The 25,539-nt window shown below is 40.1% G+C and overlaps 1 protein-coding gene across 1 annotated transcript in view; it reads left to right on the top strand.

Annotated features, from left to right (window-relative positions):
- LOC308512487 (cytosolic beta-glucosidase) overlaps positions 1-25,316 on the top strand; it is a gene marked incomplete at its 5' end in the record, with an annotated part of 92,606 nt that extends 67,290 nt beyond the window's left edge. The window contains one exon of the mRNA XM_081082218.1: positions 24,626-25,316. Coding sequence (XP_080938344.1) covers positions 24,626-24,828 — 203 coding nt within the window. The 3' untranslated portion in view covers positions 24,829-25,316. The remainder of the gene's footprint in view (positions 1-24,625) is intronic.
- Positions 25,317-25,539: the final 223 nt, after the last annotated feature.

Below are 25,539 nucleotides of genomic sequence, written 5' to 3'. Positions count from 1 at the left end.
ATTTTCTATTTCTTCATGATTTAGGCTTGGAAAAGTGTATAAACTTTTTCTATAAACACTTCTCACCAGAATTTTTACACTATCATTCTAGGCAGAGGATTTAGTTTACCTTTGCTTAAAATCAATACAGATAAATTTGTCTGGATCCAGTAGGATTATCTGTGGAGATGTAGATTTATCCAAGTGTGTGTTTGTGTGCGCGCGCACACACACACACACACACACAGCAGGTTCTTGAATAATGTTGTTTTGTTATGTTGTTGAGGTGCCATAGGGACTTAACTCTTGTTTATATCAATTAGCTTATGGTAATATTGGTTTCGTTATATGTCTTTTTGCTTAAAGTTGCAGAAGCTATGACAATGTAATTACTGAATATATATCTATCCCTATATCTATTTTTCTGTATCTATATTTGATTTGTTTTTGTTTTTCTCCTTTTAATTCACATAGGATGGTAGAAAAGGGTTTTATGGCTAGATTTTAGAATGTTTGTGTTGAGTACATTCTCAGCACAGAAAAGAAAAGAACAGAAAACAAAATCCACAACTTGGAAGGATGTTTGTTTACAACTGTAATTAACCTGTTTTGAACATGATAAATGCCATAATTTTCAAAGGTTTGTTATAGAATTGCTTTCTTTCTGTATGTTTCCAGTGGTTTAATTTGATTGGAATAGCAAAATACTACTATTTGATGTGGGAGAAGTTATTTTTAATGCACAGTACTGTAGGTGTACATTTTATTTGTGTTAATAATATTGCATAAATGGCATTTATGTGTTGGTTTAATTTTTGGCTATTGTGCTACTGCATAATTTGATTGTCCAGTGTTCAGACATAGTTTTAAGTCTATTCAGCTGTCAATTAGCTGGTTGCATTGTACCTGTTTCTGCTTGTGGAATCAGGAAAGTGATCACACTTAAGAAAGGAAGCTATTTTAGGATTTTCTTCTCTTTTTAAAAGTACAAAGTTATTTCCATAGAAAATTGATAATAAAGAGTAATTTTATCAGTTACCTAAGTCTGTCTGAATGACAGGCCTGAAAGTACAGTTTTGACTTTTCCATTCAACTGCTACCTATGCTTAAATATATGGCCTTTTAAAAAAATTTTCTTTAAACAAATCAAGTTATATTTTTATACTTTTAAAATAGAATAAATATCAATAGTTAGCTTTTACCACATTATGAAGTTATTATTTTCAATGTTTACCTTGACAGTTATAATTGTAAATAATCATGAAGTACTCAAACCTATAGAGTGGTTGCTGAGTTAATGATTTTTCAATAACACCAAACATATTTTTCATGCATACTAGAATATACTTAAAACTTTGTAGACAATAAAACTATTTGATCAAATTTGCATAACTTTAGTGACAGTTACAATAATTCAGGCAGAACTTCAATTTACTTTTCAGTATGTCTTACTTTTTGAGCTAATTGGTGTCTAACTCCAGTGGCGTTAAGACCCTGAAGGCTTTAGTATCATCTACTTTAACCTTATTACTAAAATAAACTACCTGTGGCTCAGGAGCATAAGTTCTTGCCTTCGTTTGTTTTATTACTATCATGTTCTATATATCTGACTGTATGTATGCTTAATTTGACAGTGAAGCATGAATAGAGGTTAAAAAGTCTGAGATCTTTTCATCCGAAAGAACAAGTATTCATGGGTAGTAGGCCTAACTCACCAGGGGGTTTTCATCAGGAATGACAGAAATTGACTCAAGGACATCAGTCAACAAACAAATATCTGTTGAGAGTTTGGTTACTACTGGGGGGCATGAAGGTACATGAAACCTGTCTTCAAGAAGCATACAATTAAGTTGATGAGATAATTAATGCTTAGGTACATGAAAAGTCATTTAGCAACACAGTAATACAAGCTAATAATAAAGCATATGTTAATTGCCACATGAAAGGTATAGCAGACATCATAGATGCCCTGAGTACATTTATTAACTCCAACCTGATTAAATTAAATCTCTGTCCTCATATATTTTTATGTCAAATTCCTTGGACTAAGGTGGTTTGTTCTACATAAATATGCTAGGGAAGTAAATAATACCAGCTAACATTATTGAATAGCTCCTGCGTGCTGGACACAGGTGTATTACCTGATTTTCAACCCCTCAAACCCCAGGAAATAGGTCCTATGATCCTCCTTTCTCCGATGAGGAAACTAAGGACAGAATATAACTTGCTGAAGGCTGCATGGCTGATAAATACCAGAGCCGGGATCTGAATCCAAGTGGCCCAGGCTCAGAGCTTGTGGCTGTACCACTACCCCACCCTGCCTTTTCCAGCGTGCCTGATTCTGAGTGCTGCAGAGAAAGGCATCTGGCCACAAAGAGCCAGCTTCTCACTTCGAGTTACTTTTACATGGCTCCAATCAGTACCCAGGAAAAGCTCATTTACTGAACGGGCTCTGAGTAATTGGCTAATGGGCTTTTGGTGAGTAATGTCCTAGGGAAGGCTGTCTCCACAGCCTGATGCTTTGAGCAGTGATGCCTAGGGTTGTTGATCCTGCTCTGGGATAGCACAGCACAGCACAGCACACTAATGCTGCTAGAAAACGCTTCCTTATTGAAAACTCACACTGGATCAGCGGAGCCTAGCACTGGCTTTCAGAAGGCAGCACCAGCAGCCCAGCAAGGAGGACCTGGGTATCCTTGCCTGTGCACTGAAGGAAATGGGGTGGAAATGGGGGAAAATTATCCCCATCTTTCATATATGGATTTAAACAGTCAGGGCCACCCGGCCGGCATGGCTCAGTGGTTGAGCATCAACCTATGAATCAGGAGATCATGGTTCAATTCCTGGTCAGGGCACATGCCTGGGTTGTGGGCTTGGTCCCCAGTGTGGGGCATGCAGAAGGCAGCTAATCAATAGTTCTCTCTCATCATTGATGTTTCTATCTCACTCTCCCTACCCATTCCTTTCTGAAATCAATAAAAATATATTTAATAAAAATAAAACAGTCAGGGCCTGTGTCTGCATTTTCCCCTAATCCACAGGCTCTGAAGGAATTGTGGTCTCTGGTAAGAAATATAAAGATGTTTGCCATGGCACCAAACCCTCCCCAAGGCAGAAATGACAGCAGGCTGATTTTTTGCCCAAACTGATACAGCTTATTGCTGGCACCTCTTTGTTTCCATTATAAAATGGAGATAATAACACCTATTGTGTACTGTAGTTGTGAGGATTGAGTTGATAAACATAAAGTTCTTAAAAGAGGGCATGGATACTCAACACACATTAACTCTCATCATTATTGTTTTGCTACTATTATTATATGTATCAGGTCATGTAGTGGAAATAAAGTGATATTTAGAAAAGGTTCAACTTCTAGTTCTTCCCCCTTCTACTTTTGGGAGCATGAACAGGCCACTGCATCTCTCTATTTAATGCTCTCATGTGAGATGAAGAGAACACCTACCTCATGGGGTTGTTTAAAGAAATAAAACAAAATCTCTTCATTTCATTGGTAAACTTTAAAGCATCATCATGTTCTTATTGCCATGAGTTGTCCAAACCTGATCCTTCTATTAAATTATCTTTTTTATTAAACCAGTTGACATAACTATAAAACCTAGGTCATCATAAACTCTTCCTCCAAATTTCTGGCCTGTAAGATTGGATTCTTCTTAATATTTTTAGTGTCTGGCCCCTCTCTCTGGCCCCATTGGAATTTCTTTAAATATCAGGCTTCAGCAGCCTCCTAACTGGCCTCCTCACCTCTAGTCTCCAAGTCTGCTGGCAGAATGATGGTTCTAACATGCAAATTCAATCTTCCCATCCCCCTACTTAAACCTCCCTAGTGGTTTCTCATTGCTTTCAGCATAAAATTCCAATTTCTTAGCATGACAAGCAAGGTCTCACACGACGTGGCTTTTTACACACTTTTTACGCACTTCCCCAGGGTCATTCTTGCCCTTTTACCTTTATGGATGCCTTGTGTCACACCAAATTAGATGTAGTTCCCAGAACATGTCCTTGTCTTTTTTTTTCTTGTGCTTCCTGGCATTTTACTCCTCATTATCTCCTAGCTGCCCTTCAAGATTATTTTAGCATCCCCTTCTGTAAAGAAGCCTTTTCTGACATCCTCTTTCCTTAAAGCATTCACTGAGGTGGAGTCTTCCTCTATGGCCTATCACACCTAGTGTTTACCCTGATCACATTGTATCACAGCTACTCTTTTATATGTCTTACTTCCTTATACGATAGAGGAACCCTTAAGGATTAGAATCATATTCTCTTTGTGTCTGTATTCCTAGTACCTTAAAAACATAAATGCTGATTGAATGAAGGAATAAATATTATTCTCAAAGCAAATAAGATAATATTGTCATTCTTAAAGTATCATCTCTAAGTTGCTAATCCATTCTACTCTACAAGAGGCCTACAAAAGGTCCACGCTTGAGGTATACTATCCAATGATCCAATGTGTGACCTTAGGCATGTGACATAGTCTCTCCATGTTTTATTTTTCTGATCTTATAAAATGGGAATAATAAGAGGTTTACTTACAGGGTTGTTGGAAATAGCAAAAGAAATATGCATATAAAACTCTTAAAACAGTGCTTGGTCTTGTAAACACTCAGTGAATGTGAATTACTACTCTCTTATTAGCTCCAAAATGGGAGTAAATTCACCATTTCCTTTGTTAGGAATGTTGCTCTTGGAGGTGGTCAATAAAAGATTGAGTGGGAGAGGAGTCTGTAAGTTTTCTTAACTTTAGGGAAGTAGCTCATAAAATAGTGGATTTATTAAAATCCAAACAAGCCAATATTTATCAAGAAAAAAAATAGAATTTAAAAGAAACGTACAGAGTTCTGGCATAAGCCAAAGAAAATAAAAATCTGTCTTTGTCTGATGTTTTTCTCTGTTTGCAGTTCACAGTAAGATATAAGGTTTTCAACTCCCACATACGTTCTCTACTCTATCTCCCTTTCTGTTGATGCCTCTTTGAAATAGTATTGTCTTATTAATTCCCCAAATGAGAAAAGATTAAATGATGTATGAGAGACAGCGAGGTCAACTGAAAAGAGGCACTGGTTGGGCATGCTGCTGTCAGTCACAAGCTCAGCGTCCGGCACTCATCCAGATTCTGCTGACACTCATCTGCTGTGGCCACCTACACAGCTGTGATCAACAGTCTTTCAAAGAATAAATACAGTGGAGAAAACAATGGCTATTCTTTACCTCCTAAACATAGATGTGAACTCTCATAAAAGTGAATCAGGAAAAGGGCATGATAGGATATCGGGAAGAGTATGGACTTTGGGACAGACAGCTCTGTTTCCATCCTTTCTCTGCTACCTATTTCCTTGATCACTTTGAACACCTTTACTTTCTGTGAACTTCGTTTTCTGTGTCCATATAATGGAAATAACACCATCAATCTTTAAGGGCTGTTGTGAAGAACATAATTTTTAAGCTGTTCCTTTTTCTTTGTACCTGGGCAGTATCACGTGCCATCTTTTGTTAATAACTCTGCTATTCTCCTTGACTCTGAAAAGACTTAAAAGATAATGCCCTGGCAACATACTTGTGAGCCATTGTGGAGAGCCTGAAGATAAACACAGTTTATAGATACTATCGATGTTTCTCCCTGTCTCTGTCCTTCCTTTTTCTATCCCTGCTTTCCTCCTAGCTCCCTCTTTGCCTCCTCTCTTCTTTATTTCCCTTCTTCTTCCTTCCTCCATCCCTTCAACCCTTTCTTCTTTTGATGTCCTCATGAACTTATCAAATGAAAACTCCTAGTCAAAGAAGCTCATCTTCTTTCATATTACTGATGGCATCATCAGTACCTGTAAGAAGCCACAGTTGCTTCTTTTACATGTTTCCAGGACTACCATATAATTTCATGGTTAAGACCTTTAATTCATCTACCATTATTGGTCCTGTATTTTTCATTTTGTAGGTTGAATATGATATAATCCTACCATGATACCAATCATTTGGGTAAAGGCTCTTTTGATGTGGGACCATGGGCTCAAGAGGAACAAGACAGGCTCTTAGCAGGTGAAACTCAGCCACTCCATCACTCTGTATAATCAGTAAGCTAATCCATCTTTCACAAAATCAATTTCTAAAATCCTGAGATATACCTCTGTGTACTGTTTTGGGGTGGAGAATTAAAAGAGCTCTGAATTTTATGTAGACTCTTAGTTTGGGAAGAACATTGAAGACATTCTAGTGCCAATAGACCTACAAGAGCCCCCATTCTATAACCATCATTAGGTCATGTGAACAACCTCAGACACACCTGTCTTGTTCATGCATAAGCTAATTAGATGTAGCGATAGAAATAGGACTCGGAGCCTCAAGCTGAATCACCCTGCTCGTGGCCTTGGGCGAGGCCTTTAAAACTGATACATTCATGAAGTTCTAACCCTGATATGGCTCATATCTTCTACTTAACTAGCTAGTGAACCCTCATGTTTCTTTCACGTTTTGATTCAAATTTCTTTTCCTCTGGAAACCTGTCCTTGAATTTCCCAGGAGAGGTAACTCACCCCCCGAGTGTCCTTTTGTATTCCTAAACAAGTGCTTTTGAGGTCTGTCTTATCAGTGAGACACTCAACTCCTAAGGGTAGAAACTGCATGCTATTCATCTTTGAACCACCATACCTAGTCTGGAGTCTGAAGCATAATAGCTGCTCAGTGGATATTTGTTGAGTGAATAATGAACAAACTGTGCCTCTCAAATATTTGGACCAGATGTGGAATCACAGAGCTCACTTGTAAAGGGAAACTATTCATGCACCCACCCCGCCTTGCCATTGTTGATGGATAAAGCTCAGTGTAAGTTCATGTCAAATGTTCCCCTGTCTTTGCAGGGCTGCATGATTGAATTGGCTACTTTCTTTTCAGGAAGACTGGAAGGTTCTATGTGCCGTAATGTTGGAGTCCCCAAAGTTTAGGAGGACAGATATTTCATGGCCTTCACTCTGAAGTCTATAAGGAATTTTATTATCTGAATAAGTATTGATCCAGCTTATAAAAGACTGCAAACCTATATAATTAAAAAGAATGAGACCAGCCATTGGTGGGCAGTGCATGGCTAAGTATAAGGGAAGACAAATTCTTTAGGTGCCTGCAATTTTATAATTGCCCTGCTTGGGAAGCTTATTAAAGCCTTGCAGGTGCAATGTTTCATCACAGAGTAGTGAACCTTTGAAAGATATGCATAATAAACAGAGTTTGAAATATGTTTTTATTCCAGGCCATATGGTCCTGTCTGGAGCTTGCCTGGATCTTTGGGTCAGTTCACCGTTGAAAGATGGGCTTGCAAGGACCCACCTCTCAGAGCAGCTGTCAGAGCCAGATCAGAACAAATCTGCTTTTGCATGATTATTTATTTTCTGTGGCTCTCTGAAGCGAACCCAGCCCTGCTCAGTAGCTGAAATGTGCTGAGCAAAGTCTCTTCCCTGAACAGCTTGTGGCCACATCACCAAGCAGTGTCCTTCCTTGTCCTTAAAAAGCAGACTAGTGAGACTTGTACAGTAGGCCAGGACAGGCAGTCTGGGGGAAGGGTACCCACCTGGGCTTGAACTTAGTGCCAACAATACGAAAAGGTACACAGTAGCATTTTAAAGAGGCATCATTGTTCTTTCTTCTCACCTCTCCATTACTCACCTTTTTTTTTTTTTTTTTTTTTTTTTTATCTTTCAACTCTATGCAATTACAGTGGCTGCTGTATACAAGTGTTTTTGTGGTGTTATTGTGGTGAGGATAATGCTAATGCTTGCTTCTTCTCCCTTTGTCATTAACAAAAGGTGTCATTGACTCCTTTGAGAATAGCTTTTTAAGGAGCACTTAATATAATTTATTCAGCATTTATTGTATATGTATAGGAATATCAGTAACTGACAAGGGACATGATCTTGGAGTCAAGTGATCCTGGAAAGATATTCTGGCATACAAAATGAGCAGTGAGTTGAACAGATTGGAAGAAGACATTTCATTCACTTTATTGGGACAAGGTGAATTTGGGGAATTGAATTTTGTCAACTTGGCCAAGAAAATAATCTTGCTTTTTTGAGAACTACTTTTTCTCTTATGGATTCATCCAAGGTGCCTATTCTTATGTTGCTAACAGTATGTTCAGTATTCTATATCTATTAGTAGTCATTCATTTATTTAAGCAATATACATTAAACACCTATCCTCATCAGCCACTATGCTAGGTTTTCTTGAATATAAGGTCCATGTGCTTCTTGCCCCCATGGAGCTTAGAGTCTGGAGTACAAGGCAGACACTGAACAAATAGTTAATTTCATGTCTTATTCATCTTACAAAAGGGAAGTTAAAGGTGTTGAGTGAATGCACATAGCAGGGAACCTATGTGGCATCTTTGCTCTTCTACTTGACTACTTGACCTTGAGGCAAGGTCTACAATGAATTTCTCTCCCCATATGAGAACCACTCTGCCTAAAAACAATAACTGGTATATAGTAGATACTTAATATTTTGTGGCTGTAAGGAGGAATGAAAGAAGAAGGGGGTATTAATATTAGTCCATTTGTTTAGGATACAGTTTGACAAATTACCGTTCTAAAGCTTTACATTAGTTTTAGAGAAAAACTACACACTTTTCTTTGCTCTTAAATGGAGGTATGTCAATTTTTATTCACCCAAGGTGCCTATATCCCCACTGCTAGAGCCATAGAACCTAGAACCTCTAAACCTGTGTATGGAAATACAGGAGTCTGATATTTCTTTCTTTTTTTTTAAAAAAAAAATATATTTTATTGGTTTTTTTACAGAGAGGAGGGGAGAGTGCCAGAGAGTCAGAAACACTGAAGAGAGAGAAACACCGATCAGCTGCCTCCTGCACACCCCCTACTGGGGATGTGCCCGCAACCAAGGTACATGCCCTTGACCGGAATTGAACCTGGGACCCTTGAGTCCACAGGCTGTCGCTCTATCCACTGAGCCAAACCGGTCAGGGCAGGAGTCTGATATTTCTATCTGGGGCACCAGCCACTTTCTTTGAGGGCTAGACTTTGGTGAATATAGTTATTACAGATAGGCTATTTCTAGATACAAGTGAATCAATTTTCTTATAGTCTAAAAATGATAGCTATTCCAAAGTGTGTACCTCAGGCCTGGGGATAAGGTTACATGATAGATTGTTTTTCTCTGGAGTTCTACTACGGTACCTAAGGGATATCTGGGGCCAAGGAACCACCATTCAATCTTAGTACTATGTCCAGGAGAGGGGAGGGACATGGCTCAATTGTATTGAGATCATCCAGAGTTTTCAGGAAAGGGGAAATGAGAGGAAACACCCTAGGAAAACAGCCACGAGCCAAATAAACGATCCTTTGGGATATATCCAGAATCAGAGGGGAAGTGTGGCAGTAGCAGCTGAGACCAGGGAGAAGCTGTTGGGAAATGTCAGACAGTAGGAGGCCAATGGAAAGTGATAAGGAATCTCAGATCTGAATGGGTGGGAAGTTGGAGTAGGCCGGTTGGCACTGGAAGCAGAGGCTGGTTCCCCATGAGATAGGGACAGCCCAGCAGCGCAATAACATGGATTCAGATGCTGGGTGGGGCTTGGAATCAATGGCTATTGAAGTATTGGTTGTCCAGCTTGGATATACTAGGATTCTAATACCCAGATGGGAATCCAAAATAAAATTTCAAGAAGAGTAAGAAGCCCAGACTGCCTGGAGAATGGTAAGTGGATGACAGGAAGGAAAAAATCTAGGAAAGCTAGGCAGACCCTGATCCCATAGGTTCTTGAAGCTCATATAAGAATTTAAAATTTTGCACTAAGTGAAATAGGAAACCATTGAGTGGAGGAGTTCAACAAGGGAAGGACAGGAGCTAAATTGGTTTTTCAAAGATTTTACTTTCTGGCTACATTGTGTGCAAGAGTTGTGGCAGGGAGCCCAGTAAGGAAGTTGTTGTGCTAGCTTAGAGGACAGAGGAGTGGATCAAGGCAGAGCCCACTACAGTGGGCAGGGAAAGAGGAAAGGAAAAGAGAGAATCAAGCATGATTGACTTTTAGGTATTCTGAAGAACTGGATGGATGAGTGCCATTTATTGGGATTAGAAAAGCTAAAGTGGGGGAAGGTTTGAGGAGTAAGTTGAAAGCTGAGTTCTGTTTTATACACAAATATTATTATTTTAAAAATTTTAAATAAAATTTTAAATGTTAGATTTAACTTTTAAAGTTTCAAGATGAAAATACATTTTAAAATATTTAAATAAAATCTACCAATCTACCATTGTAATATTTTCAAATGTACAATTCGGTGGCAGTAAGTACATTCCTCTTGTTGTGCAATCATCACCTCTATCCATGTCCAGAACTTTTGCATTTGACCCAAATGGAAACTCCATATCCATTCAACAATAACTCCCCATTGCCTCCTCCCCATCCCTGGTAATTATTATTCTACTTTCTTTTTCTGTGAATTTGACATTCTAGGTCAGCTGTGGGCAAACTATGGCCCGCGGGCTGGATCCGGCCCGTTTGAAATGAATAAAACTAAAAAAAAAAAGACTGTACCCTTTTATGTAATGATGTTTACTTTGAATTTATATTAGTTCACACAAACACTCCATCCATGCTTTTGTTCCGGCGCTCTGGTCCAGTTTAAGAACCCATTGTGCCCTCGAGTCAAAAAGTTTGCCCACCCCTGGTCTAGGTACTTCAGATAAGTGGAACCATATAATACATGTTTTCTATGGTTGACTTATTTCACTTAGCATAATGTCTCCAAGGTTCACCCATGTTTTGAAATTATAAAATTTTTATTCTTTTTAATAATGAAAAATAAATATTCCATTGTGGTTATATACCACATTTTGTTTTTCCATTCATCCAATGATGGAAATTTGGGTGTTGCATCTTTTGGCTATTGTGAATAATGCTGCATTAAACATTAGTGTACAAATATACATGTGAAAGTTTAAATGTCATTTAGACCCCCAAAGAGAGAAGTCAAATAGTCAGTTATTTATAGACTAGTGGCCCAGTGTACAAATTCGTGCACATTGAAAGGAAATTAATTAGAAGAAATATTTTAATATTGCTATTCGCCCTTTCTCTATAATAGAAGTGTCAACCAAATTCGTGATTGACAATGATAGATTGAAACACACGCATGCAATTTGTGCCAGCAAGAGCTTTATATGTATGGTGCATGGGTGAGTCAACTTAGCCTTCACTTATTTATTTATTTATTTATTTATTTATTTATTTATTTATTTATTGATATAGTAAACTTGCTTAATTAGACCTGCTTTCTGATTTAGCTAAACTTTTTCCAGCCCAGTGAAGCACCCCAACTTCTCTTTCAAGTAATTGTCAGCAACACAGCGGTAAATATCAACATGAAGCAGATGATTATTGTAGATCATGCAGGGAGAACAAAGGATACAATATTTAACTACAGCAGTGTTTGACTATATTCTGCACAGTGAAAAACCTGAAGTCATTTTAAAGGTCCACCATTTCTTACTTCTTTTCAGTCAGGTCAAGTTTCTAAGATTTCTAAATCTCTATTTTCTGGCTAAAGAAAAGAAAATAGGATTCCACTGAGTCTCCTATCTACCTACTCTAGGACATCTGTGAGGATCGTATGAGATGAGGTATGGGAAAACACTTCACAAACATTTGGTTAAAGTGTAAAATGTTGCCACCTGGCTATAAAGCAAGTCGTGTTCCTGGGCTAAAGAAACTGCAAGGAGGTTAGTTGCTAGGGAGAGGAAGCCAGGCGTTGCTGTGTGACATCATTTCCCAGATGGACACTTAGCATATTAGCCTTTTATATATAGAGATGTTTGTAGGTTAGAGAAATGCCAGAATTGGAGATATAAAATTTAGAATCATCACAGAGTATTTGACTAGAGGACCCATGACCAAAATTTGCCATAGCTGAGTCATCAACCCCCCCCCCCCCCTTCCCCCAATGAAGATATATACACTAAAAAGAGAGTAAAGTAAAACTTTATTCTTAGTTGGGACTTTGGCTGCCAATTGTCTTCAGAGGTCTAGTGAGCTAGTTTAAACTATGACTTTTTTTTTTTTTTTGCCTTGATTTGAGGCAGGCTAGAATTAGTCTAAAGCCCAGAGTTAAACAACACTGAAAATGCCACAGTTTCCCCTAAATTCATCTTAGGAGCTCTGAGCTTGTCTTTCTAATAGGTCGAAAGCCACATCAATAGACCAAGTCCTAGGAAATGGAACCAGAACAACAGATCACACCCCACCAAGCCTGCCTCTGTTCTAGGCCTAAGCAAGTCAAGAAACTTTGGACCTATTGACAAATTAGGAGGGACTTTTAAACAAAGTATGAGCATTGGCAAAGTGTGCTCCAAGGGGGAGAGAATTGGTGCCATCTTACCACTGACTTCAGGAGTGTGTGAAAAAGAGCCCCCGCTTCACATGGAGGCTGTAACTTTATAATCTGATTCCCTTTAAAACTGCCACCCCAGAAAAACGTGGTGTGATTACTGTCCTCTAAATTTCTCCCTGGGAGAAGGTTTCTGGTTTGGATCCTGAATATTTCCTGGGGATACATAAGGGGATTGTAGAAGTCATGGAGAAGCCTTGAGGATTTTCCCTGCACTACAATACCCAGATATTACTCTTAGGAGATTGATGTTATAGGTGCTGGCCTTCCCTCCACCCACTTTGTGCTCTCCATAAGGTCTGCCTATGTACTTCTCACAGTAACTTTGACCCTTAGATGTCACTCTCAGTCCTAGATTTGCAATCTTTCTAGCTTTGCAATCTTACCATGTTATTCTGATATAAGGATTGTGAACTTTGAAGTCATTTCTAAATTTCCCTCTTTTAGTGTGTGACTTTGATCAAATTCCATCCACAGAATGGATCACCTATGGTTGTATCAGGTCAAGGACATAGGATACTTCTGACCCTCCTTCTCAATATCTCTTTTCAGCTTATCTTTTAATGATGGAATACCATACCTCTTGCACAAAAGTTTTGTTTTCTTACTCTATAATTTCTATTCAACACTATGATTTCAATTACCATATCTACATGACAATTCCAAATTTCACATTTCCACTGTAGACTCTAGTTTGAAATCTTTATTTATTTATTCAACTATCTATTAAGCTCTTCACTTGGAGGTCAAAATAGCACCTAAAAGTCATCACAACCAAAGCTTGATTTATTATTTTCTCTGCCTTTTCTCCAAAACTTCTCTATGACCAGTTTTCTACCTCAGAGACTGACAATATTATCCATTAAATTGTGCTAAATTTGCTACCTTATCCCATTCACCACTGATCTCCAGTGAAATGTTCAGTCCTGTTAATTTTATCTATCTGTTGAATCCATCTGATTCTCTCTGTCTTCACCTATGCCACCCCAGATGACCCCCCATCATTCCCCTTGTGATTTATTAAAATCATTCCTAAAAGTTCCCTCAGATTCCATTCTTGCTACACTCAAATCTATTCTCCACAGAGGTCACAGTAATCTTTTAAAAATGTAAATTAGCCAAAGTGACACTCTTGTGTAAACTTCTTCAATGACATTGCTGTTAAGATAAAGATCAAAATCTTTTGATCTTTTCAAAATTTTTAGAAGGACATACAGTCTCAGCCCTTGCTTTGTGGCTTTCTCCTGATAATTCCTTTTCCAGATTTTTAGAGATATAATTGACATATGACATTGTATAAGTTTACGGTGTACAATGTGTTGATTTGATATGCTCACATATTGAGAAATGATTCCCACTATAGCATTAGCTAACACCCTCCATCCCTTGCATAATTACCTTTTATTTCTTGTTATGAGAACTTTTAAAATCTAGTCTCTTAGCAACTCTTGAGTCTATAATACAGAATTGTTAACTATAATCACCATCTGTGCATAGTTCCCCCAAACTTATTCATATTAAAACTGAAAGTTTGCACACTTTGAGCAACATCTCCTCATTACCCCCGCTGCCAGACCTTGGTAAACACCATTCTACTTTGTTTCCAAAAGTTTCTTTTTTTTTTTTTTTAAATATATTTTATTGATTTTTTACAGAGAAGAAGGGAGAGAGATAGAGAGTTAGAAACATCGATGAGAGAGGAACATCGATCAGCTGCCTCCTGCACATCTACTGGGGATGTGCCCGCAACCCAGGTACATGCCCTTGACCGGAATCGAACCTGGGACCTTTCAGTCCGCAAGCCGACGCTCTATCCACCGAGCCAAACCGGTTTCGGCCAAAAGTTTCTTATATTGTTTTTTTAAGATGCTTTTATTGATTTTTAGAGAGAGAAGAAGAGAGAGGGAGAGAGAGACACATCAATGAGTGAGAAACATATATTGGCTGCCTCCTGCACATTGCCTACTGGGGATTGAGCCAGCAACCTGGTCATGTGCCCTGACTGGGAATCTAACCAGCAACCTCTTGGTGCATGGGATGATGCTCAACTGACTGAGCCACACTAGCCAGGGCATTTCTTATATTCTTTATGATCCACTGAACTGTGTTCTTTAAATTCCTTACATGTGCTGTGAACTTTCCATGTCTGATCTTTCATGCATGCTTTTCTTTTTCTTGGAATCCTCTTGTCCTTCTTCATCTAGTAAAAAAAAAGTCATATTTTTGTCTGTCTAGCACTTGTTGAATATACTTGCTACATTTGAAGAATATCCAAACTTATGAGTTTTGTCTAGGCAAAATAAAGGATGGCATTCCCTAGGTTTCTTTGGAGTAAGAATACAGATATGTGAGCAAGTCTCTACCAATCAGACTTAATCCTTGTGAGAATTTAATTGGAACGTGAATAGCTTGAGGAAGGTAGAACCCTTTGTGCTGGTGTGGATGGCAGCAGAGCGTCCAGCTTTTGAGAACGACAGTGGTTGTAATGTCCAGTTTCTGGTGCAGAAATTGTCCAGATGGCAACAACTTGCACTGAAAGACTTAGTGATCAGTGGGTTATTGGCGCTAAAGCAGTTTCTTCCACCCACCAGTGCTGTGGTGTGCTTTTGAGCGTGGTTCCTGAAAGGTGTGTTTGAGCCTTGTTCTTCAGCTTCATCAGCCAAGGTCAGCTTCTGTTACAACTAAGAAAGAACTCTGGCTGATTGCAGTAGAGAATTCCAGCTACTTTTTGAGTTCTCAGCTCTAGTTCATTCAGGAAACTGTTCCATTCACCCCATCCTCCCACCCTTGCTGACTAAGATGCATCTTCCACTGGGACATGTTGTCAAGACTCAGTAGTGGCATGACTTGGCCCGCAGACTCGGTTGTTACCCAACCTCTCTGTGAATCAATTCGCTTTTCTGTAACATGGGGACTATGATACAATCTGTCTCACTCATGGGATAACTGTCAAGATCAAATGAATGAATGCATGCATACATGAAACCCTTGAAGTGGTACCTGAATGTTCAATAAATATTAGTGAATATGTTCTTTCTCACAGTTCTCTTTTTTCTTTCATAATAACTTGCACATGTCATTAAAGGCTCACAGATGGTAATTGGATTAAGATACATTGGTTATTAAGTTCTACAAGAACAGGGGTTGTGTAGTTTTCCCACTATTATACTCCCAATATATATGTATTTGATCAATATAGGGTGGCTGTTACATAGGGTCCCAGACATCTTGAGTGATGTCGTCCCCACTTCTGACCACTCTGGGGCACAGGAGCTTCAGCAGCACTAGTGTTCTCACAGCTTCACCCTCAATTCCTTTTCTTTAATGATTTATTTCTCATGACCCACAGCTGACCCATTCCCACAGAGCACAGCCCTGCCCCAGATGCTACACTTTCCCTCGATGCCCTGATTTCTCTGGTTCTCAGCACCGAGCATTTTATGCTGACTCTGCATCCTCTGAAAGCTGTTGGAAGCCAGATGGGAGGAAGAGATAAAGTAGGTCTCATCCACTGCCCTTGCAGACTTTGAGAGAAATAACAACAACAGTAACACAAGTAGTGTATATGGAGTGCCCACCTAGTTCATAATGAGCTGTATATATATTAATTTATTTAATACCCAGCACAATCTGAGGAAGAAGATACTAAGACCTGCATTTTATAGAAGGGGAAAGTAAGTCCCAGAGGAAAAGGAAAGAAGGAAGGAAGGGAGGGATGAAGGAAAGAGGGAAGGAATAGTTGGAGGGAGGGATGAAGGGAGGAAGGGGAGAGGAAAAGAAAGGATGGAAGCCTTCCTGGTGGAAGAGAGCTTCACTCGTTGAGAACTTTGATTTCCATAAGAACTTCTCTCCTACAACAGAAGTAATTGTAAAAGTAAGAATGATGGAGTAATTATGATATGGCACTGAATGTGTAGCTATCCTCAGATCAGCTTTATAATTCAGATAGTTTTATGTGATCCCTTTCAACTGCTTGCTATTTGCAGCTTCTTTCCCCCAAAGTCTAGTGTAAGTAAAAGGAGCAATACAGATAATTAAGAAATCTGTATGGCTTGTTTCTGGTTAATTGGCATTTTCCTATAAAATATTTAATTTTAGCCTTTGGTTTTCAAAGACACTCTTTTCAGAAAGTCATAATTTTTGCTACTTGTAGTTCCCATGTGCCAGTGGGGATGATTTGGGCATTTTCACAGATGCTGTCCAGCCACTAGCATTCACCTGGAAGTGGGGGGAGGGGGAGAGCTTATTCTGCATTTTCTATGTTTAGATCTTCCTGATGTTGTTTTACCTAATTTTTCTCCAAAGAAAGGGGGGAAATTCTTTTTTCCTCCAAACAAACAAACAAACAAAAATGAATTCTCTTGCAGGAACTGTTATTCAGTTAAAGCTGCCCTCCAATTGTAGTGTAGTGCTCTTGTGCATTATAACCAAACTCAGGGAAACATATTTAAAGTTACTATGCAGGGCAATTGCCAGGAAATCTGCTTCAAACTGTGTCCTGGGAAGACTTTCTCCAGCTTTGACAGGCCTTGAGAGAGATTCTCATAAGCCATCAGCAAAATCAGGTGGCTGCTTTGGGACTCGAAGTCTAGTTGGCAACCGCTAGTACATTTGTTTCCTAGGGCTGCCTTAACAATTGACTACCAACGTGGTGGTTTAGCATCACATAAGTGTATGAAACATATTCTCTCACAGTTCTGGGAGCCAGAAGTCTGAAATTCAAGCATCTGTAGGATCGGTTTCTTTTGGACATTGAGGGGGAATGTGTTCCTTGTCTCTCTCCTAGCTTCTGGGGGCTGCCTTGGTGTCCCTCAGCTTGTGGACTTATCACTCCAGTCTCTGCCTCTGCCTTTGCATTGCCTTTTCCCCTGTGTTCCTTCCTTCTCTTCTTTTATAAGGATACTTGTCACTGGATTGAGGACTCATCATTAACAAGGGTAATCTCACCTTGAAATCCTCACCTTAATTGCATTTGAAAAGGCCCTTTTTCCAAATAAGGTTACATTTACAGGCTTCAAGTGACAAATCTTTTGTGTGGTCAGTCAGCCAACCCATGACATATGATGACTTGAGAGGATTTCTCATAATCTACTGGAATAGGGCTAGGCTTTCACTAAACAGTGGGATGAAAGGCATTTTGACAACACCTCCTCCCACCCCCAACTCTGAGTATTCACCATCTACACCTTAGGCTCTCAGTAGCCATCCATTTCTGAAAGGTGGTATGTCTTTTTGCCCAGAGATCCTCTGGCTATGACTCTTAGGGAGAGGAGCTAGAGGATATTCTCCCACATTTATAAGCCTGAATATTTATGCCACTGGGGTTGCAAATGGTGTTCAAAAAATTGTAGTGGACTGTCAGAGCTTATTCTAGACTTAAGAGTCTCAAACTTGATTAAGTATAAAAATCACTCAGGGAGTTTATTAAGGATAAACAGAAGGTCTCAGGTCATAATATACTATTAGTTTGGTAGGGCTGCCATAGCAAAGTGCCAGAGAATAGGTGCTTAAACAACATAAATTTATTTTCTTACAGTTCTGGAGGCTGGAAGTCCAAGGCCAAGGTATCAGCAGTTTGACTTCTTCTGAGGTCTCCTCTTCTGGCTTTGGGATAATCACCTTCTGCTGTGTCCTCACTATCTTCCCTCTGTGCACATCACACCTGGTATCTCTCCTGTTATAAGGACACTAGTCATATTGGATTGGGGCTCACCCTCATTTAAGCTTAATCCACTCTTTAAAGACTTTCTGTTCAAATGAGGTCATTTGCTGAGGTACTGAAAGTTGGTGCTTCAGTATATGAATTTAGCCCATAACACAACCCAAGAGATTCTCATTTACAAGGTTGGGCCAGTAAACTTTTTAAGCTATGTCCCAGGTAATTGCAAGTGGTTCAAGTGGTCAGAGTCTACACTTTGAGATGTTTTGACATTCGCATTGACTCTGTCTTTAAACCATCCTGATTTTTCCACATCACATATGTAGCAATAAATTAATGCAAATAGAAGATACTCCATGACCCTTTGAAGTCACTCCCCAAGACCTCTCCTAATTCCTGTGTCTTTTTCTCAGATGTTTCCTTTCTATTTTATTGACTTTTAATCTGAGGTTGTTTTGATCCTGTCTTTTGGACTTATTATGACATTGACTTAGTTACATACTACTTAAGGATCTTGCCCAGCCGGTGTGGGTAAGATCTTGTGTTGACCTATGAACCAGGAAGTCACAGTTTGATTCTTGATCAGGGCACATGCCCAGGTTGCCAGGAGCCCAGTCCCCAGTAGGGACAGGAGGCAGCCAATCAATGATTCTCTCTCATCCTTGATATTTCTACCTCTCTGTCCCTCTCCCTTCCTCTCTGAAATCAATAATATATATGTTGTCTTGACTTACTCCCATTCTACTAGTTTTTCCCCATCTGAGATAGGATTTTCTCCTTAAGAGCTAATCCCCAGGATGCACCAGCTCAGCTAACATCATGCAGGTCTGAGAACTTGTACTCCTAAAACTCAGTGCTTTAGGGCGTCTCAGGATCACTCTTCAGAACTCAGTGAGGTGGGAAGTCAGGCCATGACTTGGATATGTCACTCTGGAGGAAAAAAAAGGAATCTGTCAACTGACATAAAGAGCCTTGCTTTCAGGTATATATAGTCTGTTTATATCTGTCCCTTTACCCTTAAACTCACCTTTCTCAGACTGAATGTTGTCTTTGTGATTCCTTTTCCCCTTTTACACAGTATAATATTTTTATATAAAACCAGTTTCTACTTTATCAAAATGTTTGGGTTGGGGGAGAAAACACATCAGAGTGTGTTTTTCTTTGGATTCTGCATTCTCCTAAGGGGTTGCCAGAGAGGAAAGCAGCAGAAGCCCACCATGGGCAAGTTATTGTGCTGGGTCCATGCTATCACACTCAATCCTTACAGCATGAGAATTGACAGTTCTTTCACCTGTATAACTACTGCGGCCCCTGCGATTCAAACCCAAGCATGTAGATCCCAAATCTGCCACATCACCTTGTTTTTTGGCTAATCTTCACCCAAGGATATTTTTTTCCATTGATTACTAGAGAGAGTGGAAGAGAGAGAGGAAGGTAGGGAGGGAGAGAGAAAGAGAGAGAAAAAGAGAAACACTGATGCAAGAGAGACACATCCATTGGTTGCCTTCTGTATGCACCCTGGAACAGGGGCAGGGATGGAACTGGCAACTGAGGTACATACCCTTGACCAGGAATCGAACCCACAACCCCTTGGTCATGGGGCCAATGCTCTAACTACTGAACCAAACCAGCCAGAAGCCAGGGCTGCCACATCACTTTTTTATGGTTCCTAACCTTGAAGATGTTTCAAGTTGGTCTCTATGATTTAAACATAGTGAATATGGTTTGGTTATTTGATAGTCTGTCTGAAAATTCTAATAACTGAGATATTTGTGGGTTTGTTTCTGTTGTCTGTTAATTCTGGTAAATTTTTAATGCCATCATGTTTCCATGTCTGTCTGGTTATATTTAATAATGTGTGATAATTACACTTAAATATTTATAACAATAAGAGGTTTAGAATTTAGGTATATCCCTTCAGAAAAATTTTAAATCTATATCTTCCAGGCATTTGGGGTACTCCAGTCTGGAATCACCTCAACTCAAAATCCAAACTTGATGGTCTCTGAATCACCAGCTGACTCAAGTCTTTCCAATGACCAGATTGCTTCTGGCTCACCCTTCTCCTAGTTTAGTCCTTGGGGATATGAGTTTTCTGGGTGTGAGGTCTCATATCACATTTTTGACATGGTGTGGCTGTGCTTTGACACCTATCTTCACCCTAGAAAACAGAAAAGGTTCTGATTTCCTAAGACTGGAAAATTCCATCAGGCAAACATAGCTGCCAGGTCTACTAATCTCAATGTCCACTTTCTGCTTTGGCTTGGTAATTCCCTACTAAACTGGCAGCTTTCCATCGTTTTTAAGATTTGTCTTTAATTTTTTCTAGTCCATGTTTATTTGTTTTCATTGGAAAAGTTTGCTCAAATAATGCAGCCTGAAACATAGACGCTGTATTTTTTCTTCTCACTCCTTCTGGGGTTTTATCTCGCCCATTTTTCTCCCGGGAGGTCTGCTGCCTTTCATATGGTCCTGAACCTCTCCACTGGTTCTTGTCACGGCAGCTTGGGTCTGTGGATTAGCAGTTTGTTTGATAGCTTCATAGTTATGCCACACTCGTGGATATCTTCTGTAAGTCCCAGGCAATCTGGAAAACAAGGCTATCTCTGTTTGTAACCAGGGGGATATAAATCCCTTGAGACCAAATGCCCAATTTTTAGCCTTTTGCAATGTGACAAACACAGACATGATCACAGCACTTTATACACCAGTAAGCTGAGAAGATTCTGCCCAGTACCATGAAACAATGAACTTCTAAAACACCTTGTGTGTGTGTGTGTGTGTGTGTGTGTGTGTGTGTGTGTGAGAGAGAGAGAGAGAGAGAGAGAGAGAGAGAGAGAGAGAGAGAGAGAGGTAAAGAATGCGGTTTTGCCCAGAGAGCAAATTAGCTTTTGCCCTCAGCTTCTGGGAAGAAATCTTTGTCATACCTGACAGAAAGTCCTTGTTAGGGTGGGAGCTGGTCACCCCAGAAAGACCCATCATGTGATTGAGGGTGGGGACTTTGAGTCACACAGTGCCCCTTAATCTGGGAACTGAGTTCATCCACATTGGCCATCAGTCAATCAAGCATGACAATGCAATGAAGCCCAAATAAATGGTCTGGACACTGAAGCTCAGGTAGGCTTCCCTGGTTAGCACCACCCTGTGTGCATTGTCATAGGCCCACAGGAGGGTAACCGGTCCTCTCTCCCAGGGGGGAAGACAAGGGACATTCATGTTTGGAACCCCTCAGACACTGCCCTGTGTGCCTCTTCCTTTGGTTGATGTTAACTTGTATCCCTCTCTGTAATAAACCATAACTGTGAGAAAAATAAGTTTCTGGGTCCTTGTAGCAAATTATTGAAACTAAGAGTGGTTTGGGGAAACCTTTGAACTTGCATTTGATGTCAAAAGTTTGAGCAGTCTAGTGGAGGACTCTGCCCTTAACCTTTTCAATTCAGCAGTCACTGGGTATTATATATATACTAGAGGCCCGATGCATGAAATTCATGCAAGAATAGGTCTTCCTTCCCCCAGCTGTCAGCACCGGCTTCCCTCTGGCAGCTGGGACCCGGGCTTCCTTCACAGCCCTGGCTTCATCTGGAAGGTCATTTGGAAGGGCTTCTGGTCTAATTAGCATATTATGCTTTTATTATTATAGATATATATGTGTGCATGTATGTGTATGTGTGCATGTGCATGTGCGTGTGTGTGTGTGTATGTATGTGTGTGATGCAATACTGGAATGGGGTTCTTTTAATAAGGACAGCCTGACTCAGGCTATAACATATGAGCAAGATTAGGTACTTTTCTCTTTGTGTCTTTATAGTCAACCTGCTGTGAGACCCTTTCCACTGGCCTTTTAGTCCCAAACCAACTCTGACTCCGTGGGGAGTGTCACTTTCATCCCAGTGTGCTTTGCACCCACCTACAGTTCCTGTAAGTCCCTGTTTACTTTGCCTCCAACTCTGGTTAAAGAAAGAAAGGGAACCCACAGAAGTGTTTTTTCTCCCGCTAAGATGTGGACCCTCATAAATCATAGTGACAAGAAAGGCGTTGATGGTCTCTTTCTGTTCTTGAGATTGGACCAGGAGAGGCGCGCAGGTTCCAGCACGCTTTTGTAATTTGTCCCAGTGGTGGCGCAGCGCAAAGGAATCCCACAGCAGGCCAGCTCCTCGGCCCTAACTAAGTAATTCTCTACTTGAATGTTCCTGCAGCGAAAACGCAGAGACATCCACCAGTGTCACTCGGCCCGTTTAGTACCTGCTGCGGAACTCCTGGCAGTTAACAATGAAATTGTCCAGATTTCCTTTTTGTTCCCTTCCAAGCAGGCAGGGCACCATTTTTTAGACCCCGGTTTAGCACATGAATCAATCCTTTTGTATTTGATCAGTGGGACTACGCAGGTTTTCAGAAACTGTCTGGCTTTGTACCTAGCAGGCGTGCTTGTTGGGCAGTAGTTCTGCAAACGAGAAAGGAAATATGCAGATCCTCACATGTCGCCAGATGGGATTACAAGGCAGTGAAAAGAGGTGGTTGTTTTCTGGCCTGATATTTGCCTCTGGTTGTTTGAATTCTTAGGGATATATCATCCGGAACTTGTCAGTTTTTTTGTTTTGTTTTTTAATTATTTTTAAAAAGGGGTATTTTGCAGTTTGTGGTGACAGAGAGGAGAGGAGACTCACATGGCAACATGGACAAGGAGGAGAAGAGGGAATGGCGAGTAAATGCATATTCCTGCAACGCTGGATGTGCTTGCATGTTATATATTTCTTCTTCCAACAATACTTCATAAGAGCCAGTCCAGCTTGGCTTCATTTCTGCCCCGAGGGCATTCATAAGTAAAGCACTTTTCATGCCTCCACGCACAAAGGTACAGAGGGGTTATGCATCAATGAACCTGACAGGAACCTTTTGTCTATGGAATATCCACAGTAAAACAATAAAATTATGAGAAGATTTGGAAACCATCACAGATGTAGTTGTATATGGATGTAATGCTTACAAGAAACCTGGAAAATACAGATTTACACCAAAGAAAAAATTTAAGGGTGGGTCTTGCTATTCTGAAGCTAGAGGAGTCTCTTTGGTTGAAAGCAGTCCCTAGTGCAATGAAAATTTGACTTGTTACATGGATGTCCATTTTCACGCAACTTATTGTAGAATATGTCTATCTTATAAAGTAAACTTCCCTTTTAAGTTTAGTTTGTGAATTGAGAAGTGGATAAGAGTGCACCCTATAGTTATGGTTCATTATTTTCACTTATAAAAATGCTCAAAGGAAAGATCTACACAACTTCCGAGTTTGCCAAACTTAAAATACTAATAAAAATGAGCTCAGTTCTGTGACTAAAGTGATGGACCCAGTGTAAAACTGCTTAGAGAATTCTCTACATGTTGGCATCTTACTATAGAGTCCATAGGTGGGCTTTGGGGCACCCACGAATGAAATTACATAGAATGCTGTGTTTGTGCACATGTATATGGGGGGGGGGCGGTCATTGCTTTGGCTCTTAGTGGGCTTAAGCACCACTCTGAGTTTAGATGTGGGGCAAAGGAGATGGCATAGCATTTTTGTGCCTACTCAGTCTAGGCAACAGGCACAGCCAGCGTTGTGTGCTGACCTCTCTCATTTTTGGAGGTTCTATTTCCAGAATTATAAGACGTGTCTCCATTTGATCACAAGGTAAGTGATGGCGTCCTTACTCATGTTATTATGGCCTCTTTCCTTTACTTGTGGGCTTTCTGGATTATCTGGAAACTGTACTTAGATCCTGGGCAGGGCCTTTACTGAATGTCATTCTAGGCACCAGGAAGAAACTCAGTTGTGTGTGTATTTCTTTGTGTCTAAAAAGTAGTAGACATTGTAGAGATGTGTATTGAGTAAAGGAATCCTATATAATAAAAGGGTAATATGCAAATTGACCCTAACAGCACAACGTGACCAGCCTCTATGACACGCACTGACCACCAGGGGGCAGATGCTCAATGCAGATGCTGCCCCCTGGTGGTCAGTGTGCTTTCATAGCGGGAGTGCCACTCAGCCAGAAGCCAGCTCATGGCTGGCCAGCATAGTGGTGGTGGCGGAAGCCTCTCTGGCCATCCTGGCAGCACTAAGGATATCTGACTAACGGCCCAAGAGGTGGGCCTAAACTGTTAATCGGACATTCCCCCAAGGGCTCCAGGGCTTCCAGAGGGATGTCTGACTTCCAGCTTAGGCTCAATTCCCCAGGAGCAGGCCTAAGCCATCAGTTGGACATCCCCTGAGAGGTCCCAGACTGTGAGAGGGCACAGGCCGGGCTGAGAGGACCCTCTGCCCGAGTGCATGAATTTTCATGCACTGGGCCTCTAGTGAATAAGTAAAACAAGTATCTAAATGAATAAATCATCCACTAATAAGAACAATATATAACTTCACTTCTTCAATGAAGTCCCTGCTCCGTTAAACCAGTAAATCAGAAAAGGGGATTGAGAGGTTGGCTCTGTTCCCTTTTTGACCTCCTGTATGAGGAAGATGCCCACACCGGTCCTCAGTGATTTTTGTCTGCATTCTCATCAAACCTTCCTAGAAATGGTAATAGTTCCCTCCTTTTCTTTTGAATTTCAGCTATCCAGCTTGATAAAGTTAACCTTCAATTGTATTGCGCTTGGTCTCTTCTGGACAACTTTGAGTGGAACCAGGGTTACAGCATGCGGTTTGGTTTCTTCCACGTTGATTTTGAAGACCCAGCTAGACCCAGAGTCCCTTACACGTCAGCCAAGGAGTATGCCAAGGTCATTAGAAACAATGGCTTAGAGGGACAACTATAGAAGAGATGGCTGGATGGTATCACCCGGAGAAGAGGCCTCGGTGATTGCAAAGGAATCTGCTTTGGGGATCCCTCAGACAATCTCATATTGCCTTTGTAACCCACAGGTCCTCTTTCCTCTCTGTGCATTTGGATCAATGGGGCTTTTAGAAAAAGAGAATAGAAAAACACTGAAATTTTTATATTAAGAAATCAGAAAGACTTCGAAACTTCTATGTAAATTCTTTAAATTTTTATAGAAAAATTTAATGCAATATATATTACTGATTTGCAACTCTAATAGCTGCCCACTTATTATAAAAGTACTTGTTCTATTTTTTTTTTTTTTTGGTTACATAAGCTATGGTTTTCTAGTAGGTCTATATTTTTCCTACTGTTTAATCTAATCTAAGAAAATCAAAATTAAAAGGTAGTCACATCATATAGTTATGTATTCTACTCACCAAAGGGATTAATTGATAACCTATTTAATAAAATGGATGTGTTGATATATTTGGCATATATTTTATCTATATAGAAACAAGTACATCTTTCTCTTGCCTGATGAACTTTTGAAAAATAATAAATCAATCAAACAAATTAGACTATGAGTGCCAGAAACAGTATTTGAGTGTTGATATTTCGCAGAAACTGGATTCCTACTCCAGGGTGACACCAATTGATGACACCTGTGAATGCATCCATGCGCTGATTGGCCACGAGTATGAGCAGA

Source organism: Myotis nattereri (assembly GCF_964212035.1).
Source record: "Myotis nattereri genome assembly, chromosome: 1".
NCBI lineage: Eukaryota > Metazoa > Chordata > Mammalia > Chiroptera > Vespertilionidae > Myotis > Myotis nattereri.
The sequence above is the reverse complement of the archived record's forward strand: the minus strand, read 5'-3'. Positions and strand labels throughout refer to the sequence as shown.